At 34.1% G+C, this 26,349-nt stretch overlaps 3 protein-coding genes across 6 annotated transcripts; all 3 read right to left on the bottom strand.

Moving 5' to 3' along the window:
• Positions 1–1,893: 1,893 nt before the first annotated feature.
• On the bottom strand, positions 1,894–4,845 carry LOC109191768 (pectinesterase-like). Its single transcript, XM_019342421.1, has 4 exons — positions 4,366–4,845; positions 4,056–4,249; positions 3,216–3,567; positions 1,894–2,674 (listed from the first exon to the last, which is right to left on the bottom strand). Exons 1-4 carry the CDS (start codon positions 4,796–4,798, stop codon positions 1,983–1,985), a joined length of 1,671 nt encoding a protein of 556 aa, XP_019197966.1. The 5' UTR covers positions 4,799–4,845; the 3' UTR covers positions 1,894–1,982.
• Positions 4,846–17,822: 12,977 nt separating this feature from the next.
• On the bottom strand, positions 17,823–21,501 carry LOC109191770 (probable enoyl-CoA hydratase 2, mitochondrial). The gene is made up of 8 exons (XM_019342424.1): positions 21,226–21,501; positions 20,880–21,049; positions 19,566–19,640; positions 19,280–19,370; positions 19,145–19,196; positions 18,575–18,678; positions 18,418–18,494; positions 17,823–18,195 (listed from the first exon to the last, which is right to left on the bottom strand). The coding sequence occupies exons 1-8, from the start codon at positions 21,440–21,442 to the stop codon at positions 18,019–18,021; spliced, it is 963 nt and encodes a 320-aa protein (XP_019197969.1). The 5' UTR covers positions 21,443–21,501; the 3' UTR covers positions 17,823–18,018.
• Positions 21,502–22,100: 599 nt separating this feature from the next.
• On the bottom strand, positions 22,101–26,044 carry LOC109191771. Of its 4 annotated transcripts, none has more exons than XM_019342426.1 (10): positions 25,772–26,043; positions 24,853–24,936; positions 24,702–24,736; positions 24,423–24,534; positions 23,289–23,362; positions 23,078–23,189; positions 22,777–22,904; positions 22,630–22,678; positions 22,425–22,512; positions 22,101–22,206 (listed from the first exon to the last, which is right to left on the bottom strand). In XM_019342426.1, the coding sequence occupies exons 1-9, from the start codon at positions 25,964–25,966 to the stop codon at positions 22,432–22,434; spliced, it is 870 nt and encodes a 289-aa protein (XP_019197971.1). In that variant the 5' UTR covers positions 25,967–26,043; the 3' UTR covers positions 22,101–22,206; positions 22,425–22,431. The 4 variants fall into 4 exon arrangements, with proteins under 4 accessions (XP_019197971.1, XP_019197972.1, XP_019197970.1 ...); XM_019342427.1 differs by having other exon boundaries at positions 22,101–22,215; positions 22,431–22,512; XM_019342425.1 differs by having other exon boundaries at positions 22,101–22,512.
• Between the last annotated feature and the right edge of the window lie 305 nt (positions 26,045–26,349).

Here is a 26,349-nt window from a genome sequence, read left to right as displayed (position 1 = left end):
TCTCTGGGCTATGGAGCTCAATAGTGGGGTTAAAGATCTTATTTATCTCGTCTTCTACTGTTTGACCGTTTCACTGTAAATTGTGGGGTGGTGGCGCAGTGGTTAGCGATGATTCGCCTGGTCTTTTAACTTTAGTAAAATTGATGTTTAGCTCAATAGTGGGGTTAAAGATCTTATTTATCTCTAGCTATACAATTTTCTCTCACTTTCAAAATATCACTATTCACTTTATGGCGGTAAATGACTGTTAGCTGATTATGTTAATTAGAGAATATAAGTAGTTGATAATATTAGCGGATTGTAGAAAGGTGTTTAGTAAGTTAACTGATAGTTATTTGGTATATTTCTTTATTCAAAAAACTAATTGAAAAAAATTGTTTCGAGTCATTTTTTGAATTTTAGCATTTTGGAATACAAAAAGTTTTTTGAAAGCTACTGGCCCTATTACATTGTAGTATCTGTTCATATACTTGAGGCTCAAACTCATAATCTTCCAAATGAAAGTCCGGGTTCTTCCAAATGGAAGTCCAACCCGGGTACCATTAGACCACATAGTCCTGGTGGAATACAAAAAGTTAATTAACTAAATACTTATATTGATTTTTAAACCAAGTCAAACAAATAATAGTGGTCAAATAAGTCAAAATTAGCCTATAGACTAACTATTTTGCCATGGGCCTATATCTATGCAATTCTCTTTCTTCTTTTAAAAATGACTCGCTATCACATTAACTTATAAAAAATTTATTTATTTTATTAAGAGTTAATTCCACCAGAGGTCACATTAGACTATCATTTTCGTCATTTAGTGTCTCAGACTATTATTTTTTAGACACTTTTAGTCATTCTCATAACTTTTCTTATTTTTAATAAGGGCATTTTTGTCTCTTCGTATTTTTCTTTTGTTATTTTTCCGGTTTCAACCGGTTTAATTGGTTTAAGACTTTACTAAAAATCAGTTGAAAAATATAATTACTAAAATTCAGATGTTACTTAAAGTTCTAACACTACATCTGTGTAGCCTGTCGGAAGCGTGCCGGAACTGTCACTGGGGAATTTACGCTTTTAAGGTAGTGTTTTCATAAACACGGCACAGAGTTCTATTTCCTATCTGTTTCGAATTCCTATTCGTGCTCGTTTTGCGGAGGCGGCGACCGTGAGGAGGAACGAGCGGCGACGCCTGAAGATGAAAACCCTAGCGTAGAGAGAGAGAGAACTGTTACGCTTTTAGTGTAGCATTTACATGCTAGTTTACTTATAGTAATGTTTAAAGTATTATTTGAATTACACTTTAAGTTCATTTCATAATATATGTTATTGTATAAGCTCTGAATTTTAATTCTAGTTTCCACACAATAATTTCATTATGACAACACTAGCTCTGAATTATTACAATTTCACACACACCATTTCATTATAGTAGTATTAAATTATCATTTTAATTCTACTACATTTTCATTTGACGATGATGCTCCACACAGAGCTGTGCGAACCATGGTCCACTGTATAATTGCTACCTAAAATGTGTTAATTGCTTCAATTGTTATGCCATGGATCATGGTACATATTGTATTTGTGAACCTTAATCCAAACATTATGAGTCTACAGTTGACATGTATATTCTATATTTGTTAAAAATTTATGTATTCGTACATAAATTGAAGTTACATAACATAATTGTATACACACATAATATATAGGAAAATGATATATACACCCTAAGTTTACTCGCGTCACGTGTCTTGATTTTATTGGAGGAAGATTAAAAGAAAGTAATACATTTACTTTTTGAATGAATCAAAGAGTGACATGTAAGCAGGGAGTAGAAAATGAAATAGAATGTGGGAGTTCATATTGTTATTACTCTCAAATGTTGTTAAAATAGTGTGGGACTTGATGGTGTGTCCCCAAACTCCATTAAAATGAAGAATGTGTAGAATTCATTATTCAATTATTTTGAGAAGTAGTGAAAGAAAAAGTGATTACAAACCAAGTGAAAAGGGAAAACCAGTGGATCCCAACCAATTGGAACCAGAGATGAACCGGCCAGCAGTATAGCTTTGAGCCTCGGTAGCACTAGCAATCACTTTAAAGCCTTTCCACTTCACCCTCTGCGAGGTGGCAGCGCCGGCGCCGGTGTTGGAATGCTCTCCGTAGAACAAAGTGTTCACCGCAAAGCTCCCACTCCACTCGTGCCACCCGGCAATATGAACGACGTCGCTTATCGACGACTGCATCACCACGGTCCTCGAGTACTCCTTCCACGGCCGCCCAAGATACGTCGGGAAGTTCTTCTGTACCGGCTTCAGGTCAGAGGCGGCGGCGATGCGGCACTTCTGGAGCACTATCCCCGTGTTCTGGTTGGGGTCGGTTCGGCCTTGGGCGGTGAGCATGTTCTTTTGGCCGGAGTTGGGGCGGCGGGGCTGGATGTCGCAGTCTTGGAAGACCGCGGCGGCGTTGCCGAAGATGAAGTCCACGGTGCCGGAGATTAGGCATTTGACGTAGAATTGGCGGTTGGAGTGGACGTAGAGGGTGTCTTGGTATGCTTTCATTTCGCAATTGTAGAATGCGGAGAGATCTGAGCCGACACGAAGGGCCACCGCTTGTTCCTTGGATGCTCCCGCCGTGTTCTGGAAGGTTATGTCCCGAGCCAAGAATCGTTCTCCCACTACCGCTGCAACAACAAAATTATTGTTACATTTTTCGGGCAGACATATCGATCCTGATCATTGTTTTCAAACTTTTACCCCTATATAGTGTAATTTGATTATTAAAGTAATAATAATAATTTCCCCATGATAATAACTAAGAACAATAAGGCAATTTGGTGGGGTAACCCCGCCAAGATGACTAAGAATATAAATTTATAATCAGAAAGTTAGAAGTTTAAATCCTAGTCCTTTTGGTTTGAGCTGTCGGTCAGGTCAGTATCCTGTGTACATCCTTGAATAGTGGTTACGAGTGGACTAAGAATCGGACAACTATAAGGAAAAGGTGAAAATGATAAGTTACATCTACTTTTGGTTATGCTATAAGATTAGATATTTTGTAATTTGTTCTTAAATAGTATTTATGTATATAATATTGTAAGCCAAACTACTTATGTACTATTTAGTGTCTCATTTTATTAGGTTTTTTGTTTTTTTTTTTCTTAAAAAAAAATCTTAAATGGTAAAATGAGATGAATGAAGCAAAGAAGAATTGAAAGAGCTCACCAACAGTGGCAGAATTGAAAGTTGTGCTACCATCTATGACGTTTCTGTTTCCTGTAATGACCGTTTTGCCCCTCCCATCACCAATGAACATTATGTTGGTCTTGGACTTGGGAACGTCTACATTTTCTTTGTAAGTTCCTGCCTTAATCCTAATTACATATCTCTTGCTACTCTTTGAAGGTGCGTTCTTCACCGCCTCCGACACCGTCCGGTAGTTCCCGCTGCCGTCCGCCGCCACCACCACATTCGGGGTCGCCGCCGTTGATTGCAACAGCCTCCTGTCTCCGGCCGACAACCACTCCGGCCACTCGCAGCCGCCCTCCACTTCCTTCAACTTCCTATTTCCACTCGCCTGCAGGTAGAATATAATACACACCGTATTAATTAAACCATTTAAAATGCAAAACATATATATAACTAATCCAACTAGATCAATTTTGACTTATTTAGCCATTATTAACTTTTTGATTTTGTTAAAAATCAATATAAATATTTGGTTAATTAACTTTTTGTCATTTCAAAATGCTAAAATTCAAAAAGCTGTCCAAAACAATTTTTTCAATTAGCTTTTTGAGAAAGAAAATTATACCAAACAGCTATCAGCTAATTTACCAAACACATTTCTACAATCAGCTAATGTTATCAACTAGTTATATCCTTTAATTAACTCAATCAGCTAACATCTATTAGTTAACAGTCATTCACCAAAAAGTATTATTTGGTAAATAACTATTAACTAATTGAGTTAGTGACTTTGACTAGTTGATAGCTGATAGCTGATAATTAAGCTAACGATGTTACCAAATAGGGCGTATATATTATTATATTGCGTATGTATACCTTAATCTCATTTTGTGCATCGGTATCAGTCATGTTCCTGATCAACGACAGACAATTGCTACACAGTTTTTCGACGTGAACTTGTCCGTTGAAGATAGGTTTACGGGCATTGTGGTCGGCTTTACAGTGGGAGAATCCGTCGAGGCAAGTTTCTTGATTCGTCATCGCCGCACTCATTAAGGTTTTAAGGTCATCTGCAGGTACAGAAAATTCTTAGTTAGTTAGGATCAAACGCTTACCAGTTACCGTACACTAAAAAGTTATAATAACCAGCAAAGAGGGTATGGGAAAAGTGAAATATAAGGTCTACCTGCATGGGCGACAATGGATTTCTTGCTAGGATAAACACGAAGATCTTGAAGAGCTGTGTTTAGCTGGAAGAGGGCTTGATCTATGGTCTCTAAACAATCACCAAACGCTATCTTTTCACGTTTCGTGTAGTTGGTTGTCGAGACCACGAGCTTTTGGACGTTGGCCCTGTTTGTTTCAGCAATTTTAATGGTGTTCTTCAACGACAGCTCTATCACATCCTTCTGGCTTCTCACTTTCTTGCTCACTTCTGGGGTGCTGGCCAGCGAAGAATAGCATAAATCTGGGTAGCGAGTGCTGCCGCAGGAGGACTTGATAATGGAGGAGGAGACATCGAGGCTGTTTGCTTCGCCGGCTGCAACTCCGGCGACCATGTCGCCGGAAATTAGCACCAGTGAAGCCAAAAGAGTTAAGAACTCTTGGGTGCGGGCCATTTTCTTTCAGATAGCTAGGGTTGGTGTGTAGATTACCAGAAACAACGTGGATATATATAGATGGGCAGATAGGATAAAGGGGCTGAAGAGTGTGATTGACTGAAAGTGACTCATCCATGTTTCATGGCCCGCATAGGTAGTTCAATTGGTAATAGATGTGAAAGTTTGGAAGAATAATCAGAGATCGAGTCTCACCAGCTGCAGTGTGGTAGCAACCTACTTCATATTTAATTCAGTTACCATAATTTGCATTCTTCTAAATATGCTGTCGGACCAGGGTGTGAAGAGCCCTCAGGATTGTGATAACTTGAAAGAGAAAAGGAACAACCTTAAATCCTCAGCTGGTTACACAAAAAAAAAAAAAAGATAGGACAAAGGGAAAGACAACTCCATAAAAATTTCTAGGGAGTAATAATTTGCTGATATTAAACTAAAAAGATATATTATTTTAATTTAGAATCAAATCATACCGGCAAAACCTTTATAATTTAGTAATGATAAATTAAAGTAATATAACAGAGAAAAAATTACTTAAATTTAGAATCAAATCAGCACACTATCACCTTTCATTCTTTCAAAAGATCGATTTAATTAATATAAACTGGCTCACATGGTTTACAAACATGTGATAAAATGAAAAGTAGTGCACAGTACGTGTGGATATTTACTTTAGAAATAGTATAGAATCAAAGTTAAATGATTATTATTATTATTATTATTATTATTATTATTATTATTATTATTATTATTATTATTATTATTATATATATTAAAAATTATAATTAGTAGCGAAATCATAATTTTATTTCTTTATCATGTGTTGTACATAACATATCATTCAGTCACGAATGCTCAACTTGTCCTACCATGCCATAAATACAGAATTGTGTAATAACAAATACTTTTGTGTTTTTATAGATTGTGTAATATAATTTCAATTAACACTTTTAGAATATGTTCCTTTAAATTTTTGGTTTATAATATTTGATGTGCAATTTCTTAATATTTAATTTATGAAAAAGTTTGTACTGCATTTTGTTTGCAAATTGTATTGTGAACCAGAGTTCACCATGTGTATTGTGATTTCTAGTCCAAATTATATACATGTAGTTATTAGCATATTATTTTCTTGTAAATAATTTGTAATAAAACACAATAATATTATGTATCTATAAATAAACTGAAAGTACATAATTTGTTAAGTGCAACAAGTACATAATCTATTAACATATAGTATATATTATATGTTAATTGTAGGTACTATATATACATAATTTGAACATATATGGTCCACCAGAGAAAATGTAATACTTCAATTTTGATAAAAATATAATATTTTTAAATTAAAATGTAATATTAAACATTGAAATGTATCATAAATATAGTACGGAGTAATACTTATAAATAAATCCGACAATATAATTTGCACTGTTTTTGTTATGTTTACTTTTTAAACAAAATGAGATATAGAATTTGATGTGACCCGATGGCTTAAGGTATCAGGATATGTGCACATTTGAAATTTCCACGGGTTGATGTGACCCGATGGCTTTAGGGTATGTGCAATTGGCAAATTATTGTGTGGAATATGGTGCACATAGCTATGTGGATCGTGAAAGTAATATACATTATTAATATATTAAAAATACATTACTTATATACTAAATGTATATTGTTTGATAATATATCAAAAATCAGGTACTTTTAAATAATGTATTTTATGTATACAAATAATGTACTTTTTAGTATATTAAAAATATAATTTTATTTTATGGTTCACACAAATGTGTGAACCATGGTCCATAGAATAATGATTGATGTGCAATTGTGCACCTTTGAAATTTCCATGGATTGCAACCCAGTTGGAATTTTTTTCAAAGTCCACGTAAGCTTTGGGTCGTTATATCTTGGACTGCGGTGCACATGCACCGCGGTCAAAACGGTGACGTTTCTTTAAGTAAAGAAATAGCGCGTTGTTAATGTTAACAGAGCGCGCATTTTTTTGTATGTTAATTACCAACTGACACTACAGTGTATTTAAACCGACACTGCCTCACGTATTATTTTTATATTATCAAATGAAACTGCAGTTATATCAAAATGATACTGTAGTTGTGGTGAAATGAAACTGCAGTGTATATAAAATGAAAACGAATAACATTTCACATATATATATATATCTACTATCTACTATACTAATAAGAGCCCAAGAGAGTTAGGCCTATAATGGGTAGAAAAAATGGCGGTCACAGATTTTAATCAAATGAATGGCTCAGATTGATTAAAAGATTGATCAGATTTAAATTTTACACTAAAATTTCCTAAAATACCCACACACCGTTACTAATTCCGTTAAAATTTTAAGAATTGCCGTTAGTTCACCGTTAACTTACTCATTGATTTCAATAAAAAAAAAAAGGTCTTAGGTTCGAACCTCATCCTAATCAAAGTTGGCATAATTAGTACTCTATTTTACTCTTATTAAATTATATAAATAATAATTTAGTAGTTACAACAAAAAATAATACATATGCATTTCTTTAATTTAGAATTATGTGTCCACAATGTCTTTATTCAAAACAAAAAATTATTCATTATCAATAAATTAAATAAGAGAAATAATTTTAGTAGTTATATTGTCTTTATTTTTCTTCAATATAAAAATTCTTTATATTCAAATTTATTAATTGATTATATTCGCTACATTATCCTTACAATGTCTTTATTCAGTGAAAAAAAATTATTAATTATCAATAAATTAATTAAAAGAAATATTTTCATTAGTTATATTGTCTTTATTTTTCTCAAATGTAAAAATTTTTACATTCAATTTCATCAATTGATTATATTCACTACATTATCTATTATCTTTTTTGTGCACTATTTTTCTAATTAAATATCAAAGTTATAATACAAAATAATGCTATATATTTATTTACCAAAGTATTTTATTAATACCATGAAAAAATTAAAAAAATATAATTAATAAAGCCAACCATATTAACTACTTGAGAGATTTTGTGACAAAGAGAGTATTCAAATCACACAACAAATTGAAGTGAGAACTACCTCGCAATGTCCTGGTTTGACAATCAGCAGTTGGCGGTTAGCGTTAGCGGATTATACTAACGGATTTGACCAGCGAATTTATTTAATTATTAACATTGGGTAGAAAAAATGACCGCCAAATTATTAAATAAAATGAATGGTTCATATTGTTCAGGGTTTAATTTTTTTCTTTTAAGATTTTCTAATTTATCCTTAATTATATGATTATCCATTTAACTTTTCCGTTAATTCACCGTTAGTCTAATTCTAATATTAAAGTCTAATATAGAATTATAACTACACCATTAATCTAATTCTAATATTAAAGTCTTAATAGAACTTAACCACAAATCCTAATGTCGGAATCTCCTCAAACAATATTAGTATATATTTAATATTTTATGCCCTAATTTTTATTTGTTCTTCCTTATGTCCCATATTTGGTTTCAACCATACCTATACAATTATTTTATTGACAATTATAATCAATCTTGACTATATTATCTTGCATTTGTAAACTTAGAATTACCTATTTAACCCGCACGGGCTTAGCTCAATGGTTTAGTGGGTAGTATTTGGGAGAAGAGACCAAGGTTTAAACCTCGGCAGCGGCAGTGCGGGAATTATGTCCAAAGTGGGCAGATTCCTTGTGCGTATCAGCATTTGGCCCTGTCTGCTGAACCATTGAGTCACCGTGATTTACAACTTTCCACAATGCTCTGTCGGGTCGGAGTGTGGGGAGCCCTTGGGGTTGGGGACTCAACCTTTGGGAGAAGAATTACCTATTTAAATACGCAAATTCAACCTTCAATTATTTATGCATGAACAATTTCAATATAATCCTGCCTTAATATACTTTAAAGTACTTATGAAAAAAAAAAACATTGGGCATTATCCCAATCGCGCAATGCGCGTAAAAAACTAGTATATATATAAAGTTAGTGTCCAGGCGTGACTGAATTATAATATAATTTGTGCTTTTCAAGCACTGAACTAGAATTTATCGGTGTCTCGATTAACGTTTGTTTAATTATTTTAAATAAAGATGTTTTTTTTTTTTTTTTTTGGATTTAATTAATAGCAACTTGTTCGACCATATTGGCCATGCACATGCATGCCAGGTTGGTATTGTTTTTTCAAAATTTGGGGTCACATTGGCAATAAAGAAGCTTTAGAGTTTTTAATTAAATTAGCTTTAATTCCAAGTTGGGCGTCTAAAGTGTTACATTCCACTTGGGATGATCAAATTATATGAACCGGATAATATCAATCCTTATACTATGAACTAGGGTTTACAGCGCAGTGTAAACCTTGATATACGTGTATGTGTCTTTATGTTGTGGATTTTTGTGTCTTATATTATGAAATTTTGTACGTTAAGAGTATATATGAATTCTGCACCTGAAATAAATTAGTAATTGTGTCTTGTGTTGTAAAATTCCCTGCGTATGAACACAAATTATGTACCTAAATCAGATTTAAAAAATAAGTAAAAAAAATAAGTAAATATATAACATGCATATGTGTCTTGTGTTGTGATATTTTATTTTTTGTTATGAAATTTTGTACCTCATCATTTTGATCTAAGTTCATAATATTATGTGGACCCTGGTCCATGATATAAATTGCCGTATAAGATCACAATCTATTTTTTTTAAAACGTGATTCCTCTATTCTAATTCTTGCATTGGGCCAAACATGCTCATTAATCAATTATATTAATTTTCTAACTTTGTATACTGTGTTTGATTGGTATTCATGCAATTAATAATGCACAAGACCCATCTGCCATGTTGTCTATAAATTATTATTATTATTATTATTATTATTTATTATTATTATTATTATTATATCTATAAAAATTTAGGTGCAAAAAAAAAAAAAAAAAATCAAAACTAGAACATCTGAACATGTCACTGATTTTTATTTTTATTTTTATTTTTTAGATCTTGTAATGACATATAAAAATTGTATATACTTGAACTCAATTCGATTTTTATTTTTTTTAACAAAACAAATGATTCTTAGTAATTCAATCAATTATATTCCCTGTTCAGAATTATCAATTATTTATTTTTCGGGTGTCTATTTATTATAAAAATGTTTTAAAATTCATTTTTCTTGCAGTTCCAGTTTTCAATCAGACAATAATTTTCCTCTCAACAAGTTTTGGCATTTAATTAGGCGTGGCTAGCCTGTTTGTAGCTCATACGTCTGCTTTCGTTTGAGCGGAAATGAAAAGTTACGTTCATGCACATACCAAAATGTATGGTTATTATAATACTACAATTATTATTTTGTATTAATTAAAATTAATGACATAAAATATTTTTGTATTAATGACAATTAACATTAATACATATAAATACTTTTAATCTTCCAAAAAAAAAATGAAATAAATAAAGATGGGAAAATGACACTTTTTTCCCCTGTGTTGTTTACTAATAGCACATTTTCCCCCCTGTGTTGTTTATGTAACCACTTTATCCCCCTCAATTGTTTTTGAAGTGGCTATTTCCCCCCCTCTCCGTTAAGTAAGTGTTAGGGTTGTTAAATATTAGGGTAAAAATGATATTTCACTTCTTCTTCTTCTTCTTCTTCTTCTTCTTCTTCTTATTATTATTATTATTATTATTATTATTATTATTATTATTATTATTATTATTATTATTATTATTAGGCTAAAGTGTCATCCCGCATCATGAACTATAACCGATTCTTCATGCCGCACCCTGATCTTTAATAACATCCATTTCAATCCACAAACTAATTATTTTTTTTCATCTAGAACTTTTCACAGGTTTCTCAGGTAACAAGATGACATGGCACCGGTTATTAGCTGATGTGGAACTTCTTTCTTGTTGACGTCATTAATTTTAATGTTGACTTAGCTTCTTGACATGTCACCTTCGAATTTCTTTTTTCTTCCCGCAAGAGTCTCATTCCTTCTAGCTGATGTGGAGCTTCTTTCTTTCTTCTCCTCTCATATTCGACACGCACTCAAACCGATATCTTCTCCGGTGAATAGTTGTACGCCACAACCGACAAGGCCGTGCTCACCAGTCCAGCGGCGACGCCATAATCGTACTCCATTACCAACCATCGCCTGAAAGTGGTACGCCATAACCGACCATCGCCAGATTTTCCAGCGGCAACGTACATAGTCCTTCTTTCAACGCCTTCTCGAGATTTTCCAGGAACTCCGGTCCATTCTCGTCACCTGCCGCATGTGGTAGTTGCCTGCGTCGTCGACCAGTCCTTAATATCTATTCCTTACAGTTTTTTAGTCATCTAGTCCTTAGTGAACTTTTGATTTGAAGAGGACCAAAAGGTATTAATTCACTGCAGAATGGTGACTGTTTTTAAGTCATCCAATCCTTGCATATTTTCTTACTTCTTGATGTAGAGTCCAGTATTAAGAGTTAAATTTTTAATGGTGACTGTTTATCTGCGTTTTCTTGACAATGAATTAGAACTGAAAATCATTGTGTATTCTTTTTTTCTTCATTTGTGGAACTTCTGTATCTAAAATTGTCATGTCATCCTTCTATATTTAAAATATCAAATAATAGAAGCAAATGATACGATTTTAGTTTTTTTTTTTAATTGCTTTTTCGCCTTCTCAAAGCGAAAAAGCTAGGCCCATGTGGTGGCGGTGCCGTATCCGGACCGATGCCAGTCAACCCAATGATGAATCTCTGCAAGCTCATCGCCGTCAGCGCCGCGCAGCTCCTTCGGCGTACCAGTGCAGCGGTGAAGCAGCAGCGGTAGTAACCAATGACCTTGGACATCTCTTTCTCTCTCTTCCTCTGTCTCCCTCCCACTCTCGTCGACGGCAGCACCGCGCCGAGAACAGCAGCAGCATCCACCATCTACACACATCTTCTCTCGCCGGCGTTGACAGCAAGTTCTGGATATCGGCGGTGAATTTGGCGACTCTGGTTCTCCTCTGGCGTACCAGTGCATCGGCGAATTAGAAGCGGCAGTGACGGACGGTTGGAGAAGAAGATGAAATGCTAGAAGATTAGGTCATTAGGGAGAAGAGAGTTGACTATGTTGATGAAAAAAAAAAAAGGAAAAAATTCATGTCATCAAATTATCACTTGCAACCTGTAAGTAACCTGTGAAATGTTCTAAATGGAAAATAATAATTGGTTTGTGAATTGAAATGGATGTTATGAAAGTTCAGGGTGCAGCATGAAGAATCAGTTATAGTTTATGGTGCGGGATGACACTTTAGCCTTCTTCTTCTTCTTCTTCTTCTTCTTCTTCTTCTTCTTCTTCTTCTTCTTCTTCTTCTTCTTCTTCTTCTTCTTATTATTATTATTATTATTATTATTATTATTATTATTATTATTATTATTATTCGTGAAATGTCATTTTTACTCTCATATTTAACATCCCTAACACTTATTTAACGGAGAGGGAGGAAAATAGCCACTTCAAAAATAATTGAGGGGATAAAGTGGTTACATAAACAACATAGGGGGAAAATGTGCTATTAATAAGTAATACGTACAGGGGAAAAAAGTGTCATTTTCCCAATAAAGATTATACAACCAAACTTGTTAGGTGAAATTCGAGTCTTGACTTTAAAGTTTAGGATGCCTCCCAAAGATTATGCATATTTACACGTAAAATGGTCTTACCTCGCTTATTCTAATCATTAATCAATTAATTAATTATTAATTATATATCTATCTAAAATAAATAATTAATTCAATGCTTATCATAAATATTTTTTACTATAGTATATGAAATAGAATAGACCGATAATCAATGCCTATGAGTGAGGCTCAATTATGCCAAATAATAAATAATTAATTCAGTGGTTATCATGAATATTTTTTTACTATAGCATATGATCTGAAATAGATCGAATAGACCATAATCAATGCCTATTAGTGGGGCTCGCTTTTGCCAAATTGAAAACATCCTTACCCAAAAGTAAACACGTCTTTAATTTGACGCTAATAACCAGGTAGCGTATGTGTGTCTCATCATGGGATCACGCTACAATTTTATTTTACTAAAATTATTTTTCAACATTCACTCTAAAGTATTATTTCTTAAAATGTAAATTGAAGAATGATATGATATGTAAAATGGGAATAGAAATCAAGGATCTTGTAGTCTAATGGTATCATATTGCTCTTTTATGTGGGAGGTGATATGTTCGCGCTTTAGTGGATTCATAATATGAGTTGTTATATTATGGTCAACTTAGGTTTGTTCACTTCCTTGTGGTCATTTGTCGGCTAGTCTTTATAAGACGGGTTAGAAAAAAAAACATAATTTAAATGAATTGATATATAATTTTTAATATTTTTTCTATTTTTATTTTTATTTTTCGGACTTTAAACCGGGCCGGACTTTAATTTTCATTTTTTGGACCGAGCCGGTCCAATTCAAAAAAATAAACGGATCAATAATGAGCTAGACCAGTCTGGTGCAAACCCGCCTGTTCGAGACCTCTACGGTAATGTAAAAGTGTAAAATTAGTGAACTGAAATAATAATACAGTGTTCATATACTTTCTTAACCTACTGAAACACAAATAACCAATAATACCTCCACTGAGACTCTAACTCACAACCTTCCAAATGGAAGTCCAACCCAGATACCATTAGACTACATAGTCTTGGTAATACAGTATTTTATACATTTCCTTACACTCTATCTTTATATTCTCTTTCATAAATTTTTTTATTGGAGCTAACACTCGCTTAGAGTAGTGCCTATCTATTTAATATGAGATCGTATTAATTTGTAAAATTAATTGAAACAAAGAAACATAATAATAATAATAATAATAACAATAATAATAATAATAATAATAATAATAATACTTGCAAAGTTGTATTAAGGGTTTGATGTAACCCAATGTGTTTAAAGATATCATATTAGATAATATAATAAGTTGCTGGTCCAGCACTTTTGAATTGGATAATAATAATATAATAAAAGCGCAGCCCCTGTAATAATGGTGTCATTGGTGTGTGGATAATGTGCAAAAAAAAAAAAAAAAAAAAAAAAAAAAAACTAATAAACTATGTTTATTATTTACATAGAAAACAAATGTAAAGCAGTCAAACACGGCATGCTAAGAATGTTTTAAAAATTATTTAATCTGTCATATTATATAATATATACTAATACAATAAGTTGCTGGTCCAGCACATTTGTATAATACGGAGTAATAAAAGCCCCTGAAATATTGGTGTGGATTATGTGGAAAAAATTAAAATACAAGTACAAATCAGCAATTTTTTATTTTATTTTATGTGTCCCGAGATCTTATTCTCAATTTGTTTAAGACTTGTAAATACAGTATTTTAGTGATAATATGGAATTTAGTTCATTACTCCGTAATATTTACAAAAATTAAAATAGACCAGTTGATCTCTTAATTAATGACGTCTTTTAATACCCATAAGGGGTGACGAGTGCTCAAGATAGCTCCTATACAGGGACGGAGCCAAAGAGGACAGGGGGCGGCTGCCCCCCTCACCCTACCCCCATCCCCACTCCATATATAATCTTTGTATGTATATATGTATATATAGTACAAGTTTTAGTATTAGTATAAAAAAACTATCAAATGTCAACAAGAATGAGTTAGATTAGTTGGTTGAGTACATGTTTAACAATTGTAAAGATTATAATTAAGAGTTCAAATCATCTTAGCATCAACATATTTTTATAGCGTTTTTAGTTCAATTTAATTATGTTTCATAGTTCGAATCCTTTAGCATCAACATATTTTTATAGTGTTTTTAAATCAAATTAATTATTTTTAATATTTTGTTATGAATATTTTTATAAAATTTCGATGTGTTTTATTTTTCGCCCATATCCAACAATATTTACAATTATATTTCTTAGGTAATTTATTTATTTTTTTAAATTATCTCTTTTGTTTTAATGTTTCGCCTTTGAATTTTTATTTTTTTTTGAATTGTCCCTACTTCTTCGCCCCCCCTCAACCTAATTTCTGGCTCCGTCCCTGCTCCTATATACACATTTCAAGAAAGATTTCATAAAAATGAGATGCAAGAAGAATGTTACCAAGGAAAAATGAGTTCTGATCTATGTACACGTCTTAAGAGCATCTACATCAGTAGATAATATGGGGAGATTGCAGTATTAATTCACCACACCCAAGATAATAGCTAATGTGGGGGAGAATTATTTGAGAAATAATTCTCCTGCAAATGAAGAAAGATTTCAGAAATGGTGGGACCCACCACAAAAATAAAAATAAAGAACCACAGGTGACAGCCACGCGTGGCTGTCACCATAGCGCACTGCGGGCGCGTGCAGTGCACGCGCCTAACAGTCTCAATTTTTTTTTTTTAATTTAATTTTCTTTTTTTTTTTCCTTTTTTTCTCTCCCCTCCCATCTTCTCTTTCCTAATCACTCTTACATTATCTCCCTATTCTCCCCAACAAATGTGGATGCTCTAAGGAAGATTTCTTAAAAAGGCAAAAACAAAAGGTGCAGTGCAGAAAGCAAGGAAGCAAACACAATAAGTAGAAGCAACAATTAGGGCATCCCCAAAAGGGAATTTTGGAGAGATTTTGGAACAGTATAATTTTCTTTGTCAAGCTTTTCACAAATGGGAAGAGAAGATTTTGATGAATTCTTCTTCGTGCAAAATGAAAAATGTGGGGTAAAATCACCAACTATTGTGGATGCCCTTAGAAATCTAAGCAAAAAGCAACCTACCAATTACCCATTGGTCAATACATGAAGGTTAATAAACGTTTGAATTTGTTTTCTTCCAACAGACAAATTCAAATGGGTCTATAACTACCTCCATTCAAACTTAAAAATGATGTGTTGGTCATTTTGTGAAAGAAAGTATACAAGTGCAAACAATTAAGATTTTTTTTTTTTAAATTATAAAATCGATCTAACGGAGGACCAAGCCCGAGCCCTACATATGACACCCTATGCTGATCTCTCGGTCGTTGCATGACATCCGAACCTTATCATCTAAGATTCCCGTCATGATGTCGATCGCTTGGAGCTAGGATGGTCCTATTAAATCCACTTGGTCGTCTTGTGACTAACTTTTTTAGTCAAAATATCAGCGACTCTATTCTGCTTCCGGTAAATGCTCTGAAAAGAGATCTACCAACTCATATTTTTCCATATCTTGCATCTATCAACAATGTTCCTCATTCGGCCATTATGTTTGTCATTCCCTTCTATCCACTCTACCACCTTTTTTGAATCACATTGAACACATATATTTCGAACCCCCTTTCTCCAAGCCCACTCTAATCCCTTCATGATCGCCCATCACTCCGCCATTGTAGCGTTGGAGATATTGAACTTCTTTGTGTTCAATCAACTATCCTCTATTGTTGAGTAGAAATAGACGGAGTAACAAGTAGTTGAGACTTGAGGCCAATTTTGTGATCAAGGCTTAAATAATCTATAAGTGTACTACTATATCATAGTGCAATCCTCCTAGGAGTGTTAGGAGAATAATGGAGTAGGCTGGATTTTGATCCAATCACTATAAAAATCTTTTGTCTCTCTTCTACTTTATGCATTACCAAACTTAAACTTTTAAAGATACAAAGAATTTTTGCTATGTTACTCTTTATATATAAAAATTTACTTATAGTTAACTTCTTGTTAAAGGAAACTTGAACTAGGGTTTTTGAAAAATAATATTTTCAAAAATTATATAAGTCTATTCACTCCTCTCTAGATTGTACTTGTAACCCAAATCCATCGGGACTAACAAAAATCTCAAAATAAAAAACATGACAAAGCAAGGAGAGATGGGGAGAATATGTCGTCCAAAAATGAAAAATAAAAGTAGCATATATATAATTTATTTAGAAAATTTATCCCCATAGCATTCTTTCAAATAAACTTTGAATTTTAATTAATTTATTTCCACTACTAACCCTATTAATTTACAAAAGTGGCACTCTTTAATCTTTGTCGTCCCTTAATTAATATTTCAAAAAGAATTAAAAAGAGCATTACTTTTTCAAATAGTAAAATACATAAAACACACACATTATACCTTCATTTTTAAATTATACATTATTAATTAAAATTTTAAAAAATTCTTTTTTCTTTTTTTGAGTACTACAAGTATTACTTAGATAAATATATTTTCTTCAAATGGTATGATAAAACATGACCGTTAACATATGCAAAGGTGTCTCTTTGGGTGTTACGTTGTTGTTTAGATGACAAGGAAAACCTGCAACCACTAGTTAAGAGTAGGCATTGATAAATTCAGAAAACAACATATGACAAGTAAATTGCACTAAAAAAACCCTAAGTATGAGAATCATGCTCAACATACTCGTCATCCCGCAAAATTATTAGTATTACTATTCCTACATGTGCGTCTACGATGCAATTAAATGATAATGATATGGGGTAAATAAGTTCTAAATTTACATTATATGTGTGTAATTTATTATTAAACAGTAGGTGAAGTAATCTTTTAAACTAAGGATGTGTTTGGTTGATAGGATTTTGCCCATAGGAATGTGTATGAAAGTGATTGTTATTGTTTGGTTGATAGGTTTTTAGAACACTACTATGGATTTCGAATACCCCATCAATTGAAAAACTCATACCCAAATAAAATAAGGGTTTCATTCCTTTATTCATTCTCAAGCACTACTATTAGTAACCATTCGCATTCCACCCTACTACCAAACATGTTAAATACTTTCACCAAAATCCATTACCAGTACCAAGTATTTGATACCCATTCCGATTCCGATTCCCATGTGCAAACCAAACACACCCTAATATGTGTAACTAATCTTCAACCTAAACTATTTTCACCGTAACGAATTTTAGCAAATTGAATGGTAATCTGCCATTTACTAAGCATCTCCTAGAGTAAAGTCCAATGGAAGGCACGGCCTTCCTGGAAATCAAAAGAATGCAATAAATTAAATAATCAAGATGTAAGGAACAAGGACATGATTTTGAAATAAACATTACTTTATTCAGATGGAACTCTAATCTAACTAAAAAAAAAAGCTATAGTAATATCCTGTTTACAAGGGGATTAAATAGCATAGAAGATGGAATGTTAAATAATAATGAATCCAGGCAATACAAGAAATAGTTTAATGTCAATGGTAGTAAGGGCTGGGTTTTGCTAAATCTGGTGTGTGGTTTATTCACCTGTATATCTGGGTTTTCGTCTCTCAGCAAACGCTGCAAGGCCTTCTAACCGATCTTTTGTGTTCAGAAGTTGGTCGTAGCAATCCTCCTCCAATCCCAAACCCGATTCCAAATCCACCTCAAATCCTTTGTCAATAGCGCGCTTTGCCATCTTTATTGCAAGCGGTCCCTGAAACGTACAGGAGATATTAGCGTGCATGTACACCAATCCTTTGTATATATGGTTGTTGCTATCTATCACGGTCTCTATTTTAACACTACAGCATAGAAATAGTATGGTAACTTCGATGTACAAGATCGAGTTGGTTAAATGGAAGGGAGCATTTTTTTTTTTTTTGGAAGGGAGCATTTATTCCTTTAACAAATTAAAACCATGCAGCTTAGCTTGTACCTTCTGATTTATTTCCTGAGCAATTTCAAGTGCCTTTAGACGGGCTTCACCAGCAGGAACACAATAATTGACCAGCCCTGCATGAAAAATGGTCTTGTAAGTACTGGGAACTTAGGAACAAGGCAAAAGTACAACCAAATCCCGAAATATGACAAACCCATCAGTAAGGCTTCTTTTCCATCAATTTTTCGAGCAGTAAAAATGAGATCCTTTGCTACTGATTTTCCAACCAATCTAGGAAGCCGTTGTGACCCACCGGCTCTGGAAAAAGGCCAAATTATACGACAGAATCAGCAACAAGTCTTTCAACTATAAGCATATTGTGTTTTAAAGATTTAAACCTCTAGAGAAAGCATATCATAAGATCCTTTGAATCACAACTGAATAATGGAAAGCTCCACTTGTCCAATGCAAGTCAGAACACAATCAATGCATATAGTCACATGGTCATATACAAAACACATTACAGATGTTGCATGTTTGGTTTAATACTGTTGAGTATATAATATATAAACATAAATGTGCAATCCAACTATAACTTAGGCTTTTAGTTGAGATAGACCACATGCTTCAATTTGGTATCAGAGCCAATCCCATACCAAAGGTCATGGGTTCGAATCTCCACGTTACCCGATAAAAAAGAGACTATGGTCCAACTGTTGCTTGGAGCCTATCAAAAAGTAACCGGTCCACGTGAGGGGGCTTCAATTGATACAAAGAGACATACCCAGGTATGATGGCAAGTCCTGTTTCTGGCAAGCCAAAAACTGCAGCCTCCCCTGTGTAACATTTAAGATAACAACTTCATAGACGAAGCAGAAACAAGTACAATAACTTTGGAGTCACAGATAGAGTAATTTACCACAAACCCTGAGATCACAACATAATGCCATTTCCAGTCCTCCACCCAAGGCTGCACCATCAATAGCAGCAATTGTAGGAATACAAAGTGCCTAAATACAGAGATGAAATTGTCAACAAATCATAGAAGTTATAAAGAAGTAAAATTTTAGGTCCCTTCATTTATGTTCCAAAGAACAAGAAATGAACAGAAACAGAGCAAAATATGACATGAAAAAAACTTCAGATGCTAAATTATAAAGAATCACATATAATTAGTAAAAATATTGCTATCATAAAAAACAGACCTCCAGCATGGAGAATGTTGACCGAAGAGTGTTCACAAATTCCTGGACTTCCAATGAAGTCATTGTCTTTCTCTCCTACAGACACAATTAGAATATCAAAAAGTCCATCAAACTAGTGAACTAGCCATCCATAGGTACAAATAAAATAGGAAAAATAATCAGCAGAAAGTTATTTGCTTAATTATATGAACATTGAACAGCAAGTGTGACTGGATCAATATGCAGTGACATGACTATCTAATCTGCTAGCTAACATGGGATAAGAGGCTGAGGATAAGGTCACCATCGTCAAGAAGCATTTGATGGAGCTTCAAACGTTGCTTCAAGATGGTGCCATGGAATCATTTGAGAAGCTAAGCTTCTTTTGCTATGTAACATACCGACAGGAAATTAAAAGAGGTAGCATGATGAGCAATTGGCAGAAAGAATTCTATAAAACTTGGCAGAAAAGTTTTCTATAAATGAACACCATTGACTCAGGTTTTCTAAAATGGCAGAAAGAATTCTATCAACTCCATGAGCTCAGGTTATAGAAAAAGGTAGCTGCACCAATGAAATACCCAAAAAAAGAGGTGAGAAATCTGCACTTAGCAGATTACCTAAGTCTAATTGCAAATAAGTGAATAACCAACATTGCCTGAAAAGGCCCAAAATTTACTGCTTCTGTAGTCTGAAACTTCTAGTAGCAATGAAATATTAGTTTCTAAAAATTACCCTCAATCTCTCACTATAAAGACATAATAAAGTGTTAGGCAGTGATGGACAATTTTAATATGTCCTCGCAAGTGCACGGATCACTGTAGTAATATTGTGCAAAAGCAAGGGTCAAACCCACAGGGAATTGATACAATGCAATTACCCTCAATCTCTTACTATAAAGACATAAAGTGTTAGGCAGTAGGACTCAACTGATGGCAGTTACTGGCAAGTAACATGTCATAGAAAATAGAAAGTATACAGAGTGGAAAAGGACTTTCTCCCGGAAAAGATAGGTTCTGCTATGCCATTGCTACTAGAAAGTACACAGAAAAAAAAAAAAAAGAAGCTTTCCTATTGAAAAAAGGGACACCATTAGTGTTAAACTAAAGCTATGCAACTAATCCTCAATACACTGTTATGCCACTTGCAGTTATTCAAATCCACTATGAAAGAATATTTAGCCATTTACCACTATTTTAAGTCAATTTTTATTTTTGTTTTTTTGTTTATTTGTTGAAAGTAATTAAATATCATCATTATATGTCATCAAGGCCTCTGTTTACACAAAAATCATAACTAAAAAACGAAAAAAATAAAAAGATGTCAACAATTTACCTTCAAATCAGCACCAGCACAAAATGCTGTCGGAACGGAGCTGCTGATCATTAAAACATTAGCCAAACGCTCATTGTTTATTCTATCAAACACATGCCTTAACTCTCTTAGCATAGCCTTCCCGATCGCATTCTTTCTGTCCGGCCTATCCAACTTAAGCTCCAAAATCCCTATCCATTAACAACTTTAAATTAATATTAATAACTTAAGCGTAAATCACAGTTCACTGGTTCTTTTCCACATTGACATAGCAAATTTGTAGACTCCACTAACTTCTACGAATAATCAGTACTACAAATATCGAAGAAAATGGAAATTAACTTCCACAGTTCCAATGAGTATTTACCAGAATCAGAGTCGGAGAGCTGCTCTAACTTTATGGATTGAGACGTCACTGGCTCTAAGATGAGAGTGCGCCTGTTCTGAAATTGCCATCGTTGAACTTGGGAATTGGAATTCAAAGAATTGAGGTGAGTGATTAGCTGAGAAGAAATGTAGGGTTTTGATTGTTTCAAGAATTTTTGCTCAAACGATTTCGCTATGGATCGTAAAACGACAACCATCTTGAACTCTGGGAGTAATCGCACTAAGCAGTGTAAATTTTTATTTAAAATTATATAGAGTAACGTGTTTCCATTTTCGAATATACTACAGACTACAGACTACAGACTAAGGAGTAATATCTTTTCATCTATATTCTATAGTGCCATAAAGGCTCATTCACTTTAGAAAATTATTCTTTATTATAATTTTTTGTTTTTAAAATTTTTAAAATTATAGATTTTAATAAACTTTGAATGATTTTTATAAAATCGTTCAAATTTTTTTTAAATTTATAATAATACTTTATAAAAATTCATAAACTTTTATTAATTACCGTATTTTATTTTTAACGGTTAATTTGGGCCATTCAATAATGGGTAGGGGGAAAAAAATTGACCCTGCTGCATTGGAGATTTAAGGCTATTTCATTTCCAAAGCGGGATCGAACCCTTGACCTTTGGTTAAGAATGAATAAGTCCATTCCACTAAATCACCCCCTCATGGTTATTAGTATAGTAGATATAAGTGTAAGCTAGAATTACTTATAGTTAATTCATCATTTTCCTAAGTATAAATGTACTATTCCATATTTGATTTATTTTCTTCATGAAAATTATTATTTATTATTCATGAACATAATTCTAAATCCACAAAACCAAATGTGACAACTAAAAGATGGAATAAAATGGCCTCAATTGACAAGAAGGGAAACTGTGGATATAAATGAGCACAGTATAAATGGCAAAAGCATTAAAGAATAGAATGATAGACAATGAGTCACTTCCTGAACAATGAACACTACATATTCCCTTCTCCCAGAAGGCCCTCCACACTCCACTTCACAGAGCATTTGAGAGTATAAATCACGGTGACTTAATAGCTCAGCAGACAAGGCCAAATGCCTGTGCGCACAAGGGAGGCATAATCCCCACACTGCCGCCGAACTTTAGTCTCTTCTCCCAAATACTGCCGACTAGACTATTGAGCTAAGCCAGTACGAGCATGAACACTACATATTTGCTTTACCCCTTGGTGGTTGAAGAGCAACCTTTCGCACGAAATCCCCTTCAGATGTAACGAAGTAGGTTACCTGTGGCACAGAAGGGAGAGAATAGAATAGATTATGCTTCTTCCTTCATCCACCATATCAGAGATACATACAGAGTTGGTAATTCATTCGTAAAAAACCCAACTTTCTAGTACTCACAATTTCAAAATCAGTGACTTTATGGAGAAGGAAACCATTTGTTATTTCCCTGACAGAACCACAAACATGAAAAAGATAGTTATGGCACAATGGATATGCAAATTAGTCTCAGGTAGAGTTTCCAGAATGGTGGGAAGGAAAACTTACATGCTGTAAAGGAATTCTTGATTTGCTGATATCATGTCTGGTCCATAGACACGACTTACATTGCTCGAATCATCAAGACCACCTTTATCGACAGAGTTATTACAAGCTTTCCTGCTAAGATACGCATTCTAAAATGGTAAACAACAAGTATTCAGTCTCTGCGGATGGATCCGTGATATGCTGATATCTAATAGTATGACAGGATTATCAAAATTTCTTGCATTCTCATGGTTTTTAAGCAACTTCGATTTTTGTTTTGTTTTAATCTGAAAGTAAATGGTTCACTTTGAACTTGTCTTACCACTCCATATTTGAGAAATGTATGAATTAAAGGCTCAAAGCTTTTCTCTATTTTCCTGTCCTTAACATCTTCACCACAGGCTACCAATGGATGAAAACCCACAACAATGTGCCTGCATGCAATAAAGCAAGAACAAAAGAACAGGCAAGCTATAGTTATTGTGACCAATTTGCTCTCGTTTATTGTTAAAAATGATGATATCTAAATGTACCAATAACTTTGGCTGTCTTCAAGTATGTTTATGAGCCATTTTAGTTGGTCATCTTTCTTACTGCTTGAAACATCCTGAAAATTTCAAGAAGCTCGTGTAATTTCAGCAAGTGCAATCCGATCAAGAAAATAAAATGGGAAGCATAATTAGGCAACTAGCGGTCATTTTATTCTTTCCAAAGGATTGAACCCAACCCTAAGAGCCCCCCACACCCCGACCTGACAGAGCATCTGGGAGGATGTAAATCATGGTAACTCAACTGAACATGAACCACAGAGACTAGACCTATGAACCACAGAGACTAGACCTTTGCTTACTGCGCATAAGGAGCCTCCCTCACTTTGAGAGGTTGCTCCTACACTGCCGCTGGTGAGACTCGATCCCTGGTCATTTTATTCTTTCCAAAGGATTGAACCCAACCCTAAGAGCCCCCCACACCCCGGCCTGACAGAGCATTTGGGAGGATGTAAATCATGGTAACTCAACTGAACATGAACCACAGAGACTAGACATTTGCTTACTGCGCATAAGGAGCCCCCCTCACTTTGAGAGGTTACTCCTACACTGCCGCTGGTGAGACTCGATCCCTGGTCATTCTTTCCAACTTAGGAAAATAAAAAAGGTGAGACTCGATCCCTGGTCATTCTTTCCAACTTAGGAAAATAAAAAATAAAATGGGAAACATAATTAGACAACTAGCGGCCAGAGCATTTGGGAGGATGTAAATCATGGCGACTCAATTGAACATGAACCACGTGCTCACTGCGCACAAGGAGCCCCCCTCACTTTGAAAGGTTGCTCCCACACTGCCGTTGGTGAGACTCGATCCCTGGTCATTCTTTAAAAGTTTCACCTCTATGACCAGTTGAGCTACCCATGCAGGCACTAGAGGCCATTTCATAAATGTATATTATATGATGCTAAGGGTCCATAGAACTCAAGACTATTATGAAAGATGTATCTGCAATTAAGTTTTTACATTTCATGCCATACAAGTTAACTAATTGCACTAATTGAAGACGATTTCTCGAAATCACTTTGTGATTCACACCCTATTTAATACTTATAACCTGCGAGCCACTAAAGAAAAGCAATTTAGCCGATGTATAATAATATAGAGAACAAGAACAAAACCTGATATAATGTAGTATCTATAGCAATAAGGTCTAAGGTACGTCCATGAGTGACTTCAATGTGTTTAAGGTAGTAATTTCCACTTTTTCCTTTCAAAGCTTGAACTGTATACCTACAAGCTAAGGACAGCTGATGCGAAGTAGGAAAGATGATTTCTTAAACACAACAAAATCAAGAATCTACTTGTAGAATGTAAATATAAAGGAGCCATGTCAGCTGGAGAATCTACAAGAGAGGTGAAGGGAGAAAAAAAAGGATTTTGCCAAAAGGATAGCTTACCATGGAACTTCTAGTGACTGGTAATACTGGGTTGCCTGTTTAAGAAATATAAACAAAAGAATCTATGTCAGATTCTAACGGTAATAATAGGGTCAGCTCAGCATACAAGTGTTAGAATCTTTTGGTTTTGATTAATCATCAATCGCCTTACATTTTGCATGAGCGGATCACCTTCTCCAAGTTCACTAATGTTGATCACATATTTAGCTCTGTTCTTCTTTGCAACCATCTCCATCTTCATGCAACATCATAATTTCCAGTCAAAACAGGTAATCCATAAATATAGAAAGATAAGTTGTAAGCAATATTTCTAATTAAATGCATGTTAGTTTCAAACAGGGCCAGGAAGATAGGGTGCAAACTCAAATCTTTTCATAATCTAGAAAATGCCCCTACCTGGTTATGGACTTATGGGCAATGCTGTTGGCCTATCAGCCAATTTTGACCTTTTTGATCACTATTAGTTGTTTGACTTGGTTAAACAACCAATATGAGTGTTTGATTGATTAGCTTTTTGTAATAGCTTATTGCTCCAAAACACAAAAATTCAAAAAGTTGCTCAAAATAGTTTTTTCAATCAACTTTTTGAGAAAGTCATTTTGTATGTAATCAGCTATCAGTTAATAGCTAATTTACCAAACATCTTTCTACAATCAGCTAATACTATCAAACTAGTCAAGCTCACTAACCAAATCAGGCAGCTAACAGTTATTTACCAAACACCACCATTCTCTTCAAGGTGTACTGTTTGATTAGAGATTAAAAGTCAATGTGCCATTTAAAGAAATAATTTTTTTTTTTAAAAAGTACAATTTAAGAAGCAGAAACTATGAATGAATTACATAGTGTATCTAATCAGCTTCCAGCTCCCTCTTATAATGCAAATTGATTTGATATAAGCTTTAAAATCAAATCTACCGGGAAATCAACTTCCTCACTTCTTGCCACAAATACAGATCCAATCGGCAACACCCACTAAACAAATTCAACTTACTAGCAAACATCATCACAAGCCGACGCATTTCGTCAAACAGTTAAAAGGGATTACACAAAGCAAGTGCGAAACTGACCTGCTTGAGAAGATGGATCTGTTCTTGAAGAGGCCTAAAACCCCCTGAAACACTGATGAAATACGTGCCCACAGAATCAATGTCGCCATAGAGAGACCTCTGGAACTGTCCCGTGTTGAGAACAAGGTAAAGAGCAAAGCAGAGAGCCACCTGAGTGGATAAAGTACAAACCCATGATCCTCTTCCCATTCTCATCAAAAGCTAAATCACCATTCCCTCCCAGGCTCCCACCAAGAAAGATCTCCAACTGGCAATTATATATATATATCAAATTTCCTAGCCCCGGGCTTCATATCATAATCTATTAATGGTATTCAAGAACCAGATAAGTTGCTTAGGTAGACAGTCACCAATCATTCTTTCGTAGATTATAATCTAAGTGGCTTTCATAGATTATAGTCTAAGTGGCTGGACCATGAATAAAATATACTCCGTTATATTTTTAATATATAAAAAGTATATTATTTGAAAGAATAGTATTGTTTTCGTTTCATTTGTATCATTTTATTTGTTTGGTTCAATTATTCTAAGTGACGCATTTGCTATTAATTTTCGAAACAGTTTATTCTAAATGTATA

The sequence above is a fragment of the Ipomoea nil genome, unplaced genomic scaffold (assembly GCF_001879475.1).
Source record: "Ipomoea nil cultivar Tokyo-kokei standard unplaced genomic scaffold, Asagao_1.1 scaffold1720, whole genome shotgun sequence".
NCBI classification, from domain to species: Eukaryota; Viridiplantae; Streptophyta; class Magnoliopsida; order Solanales; family Convolvulaceae; genus Ipomoea; species Ipomoea nil.
Note: the sequence above shows the minus strand (reverse complement) of the source record. Positions and strands in the feature narration are given on the sequence as shown.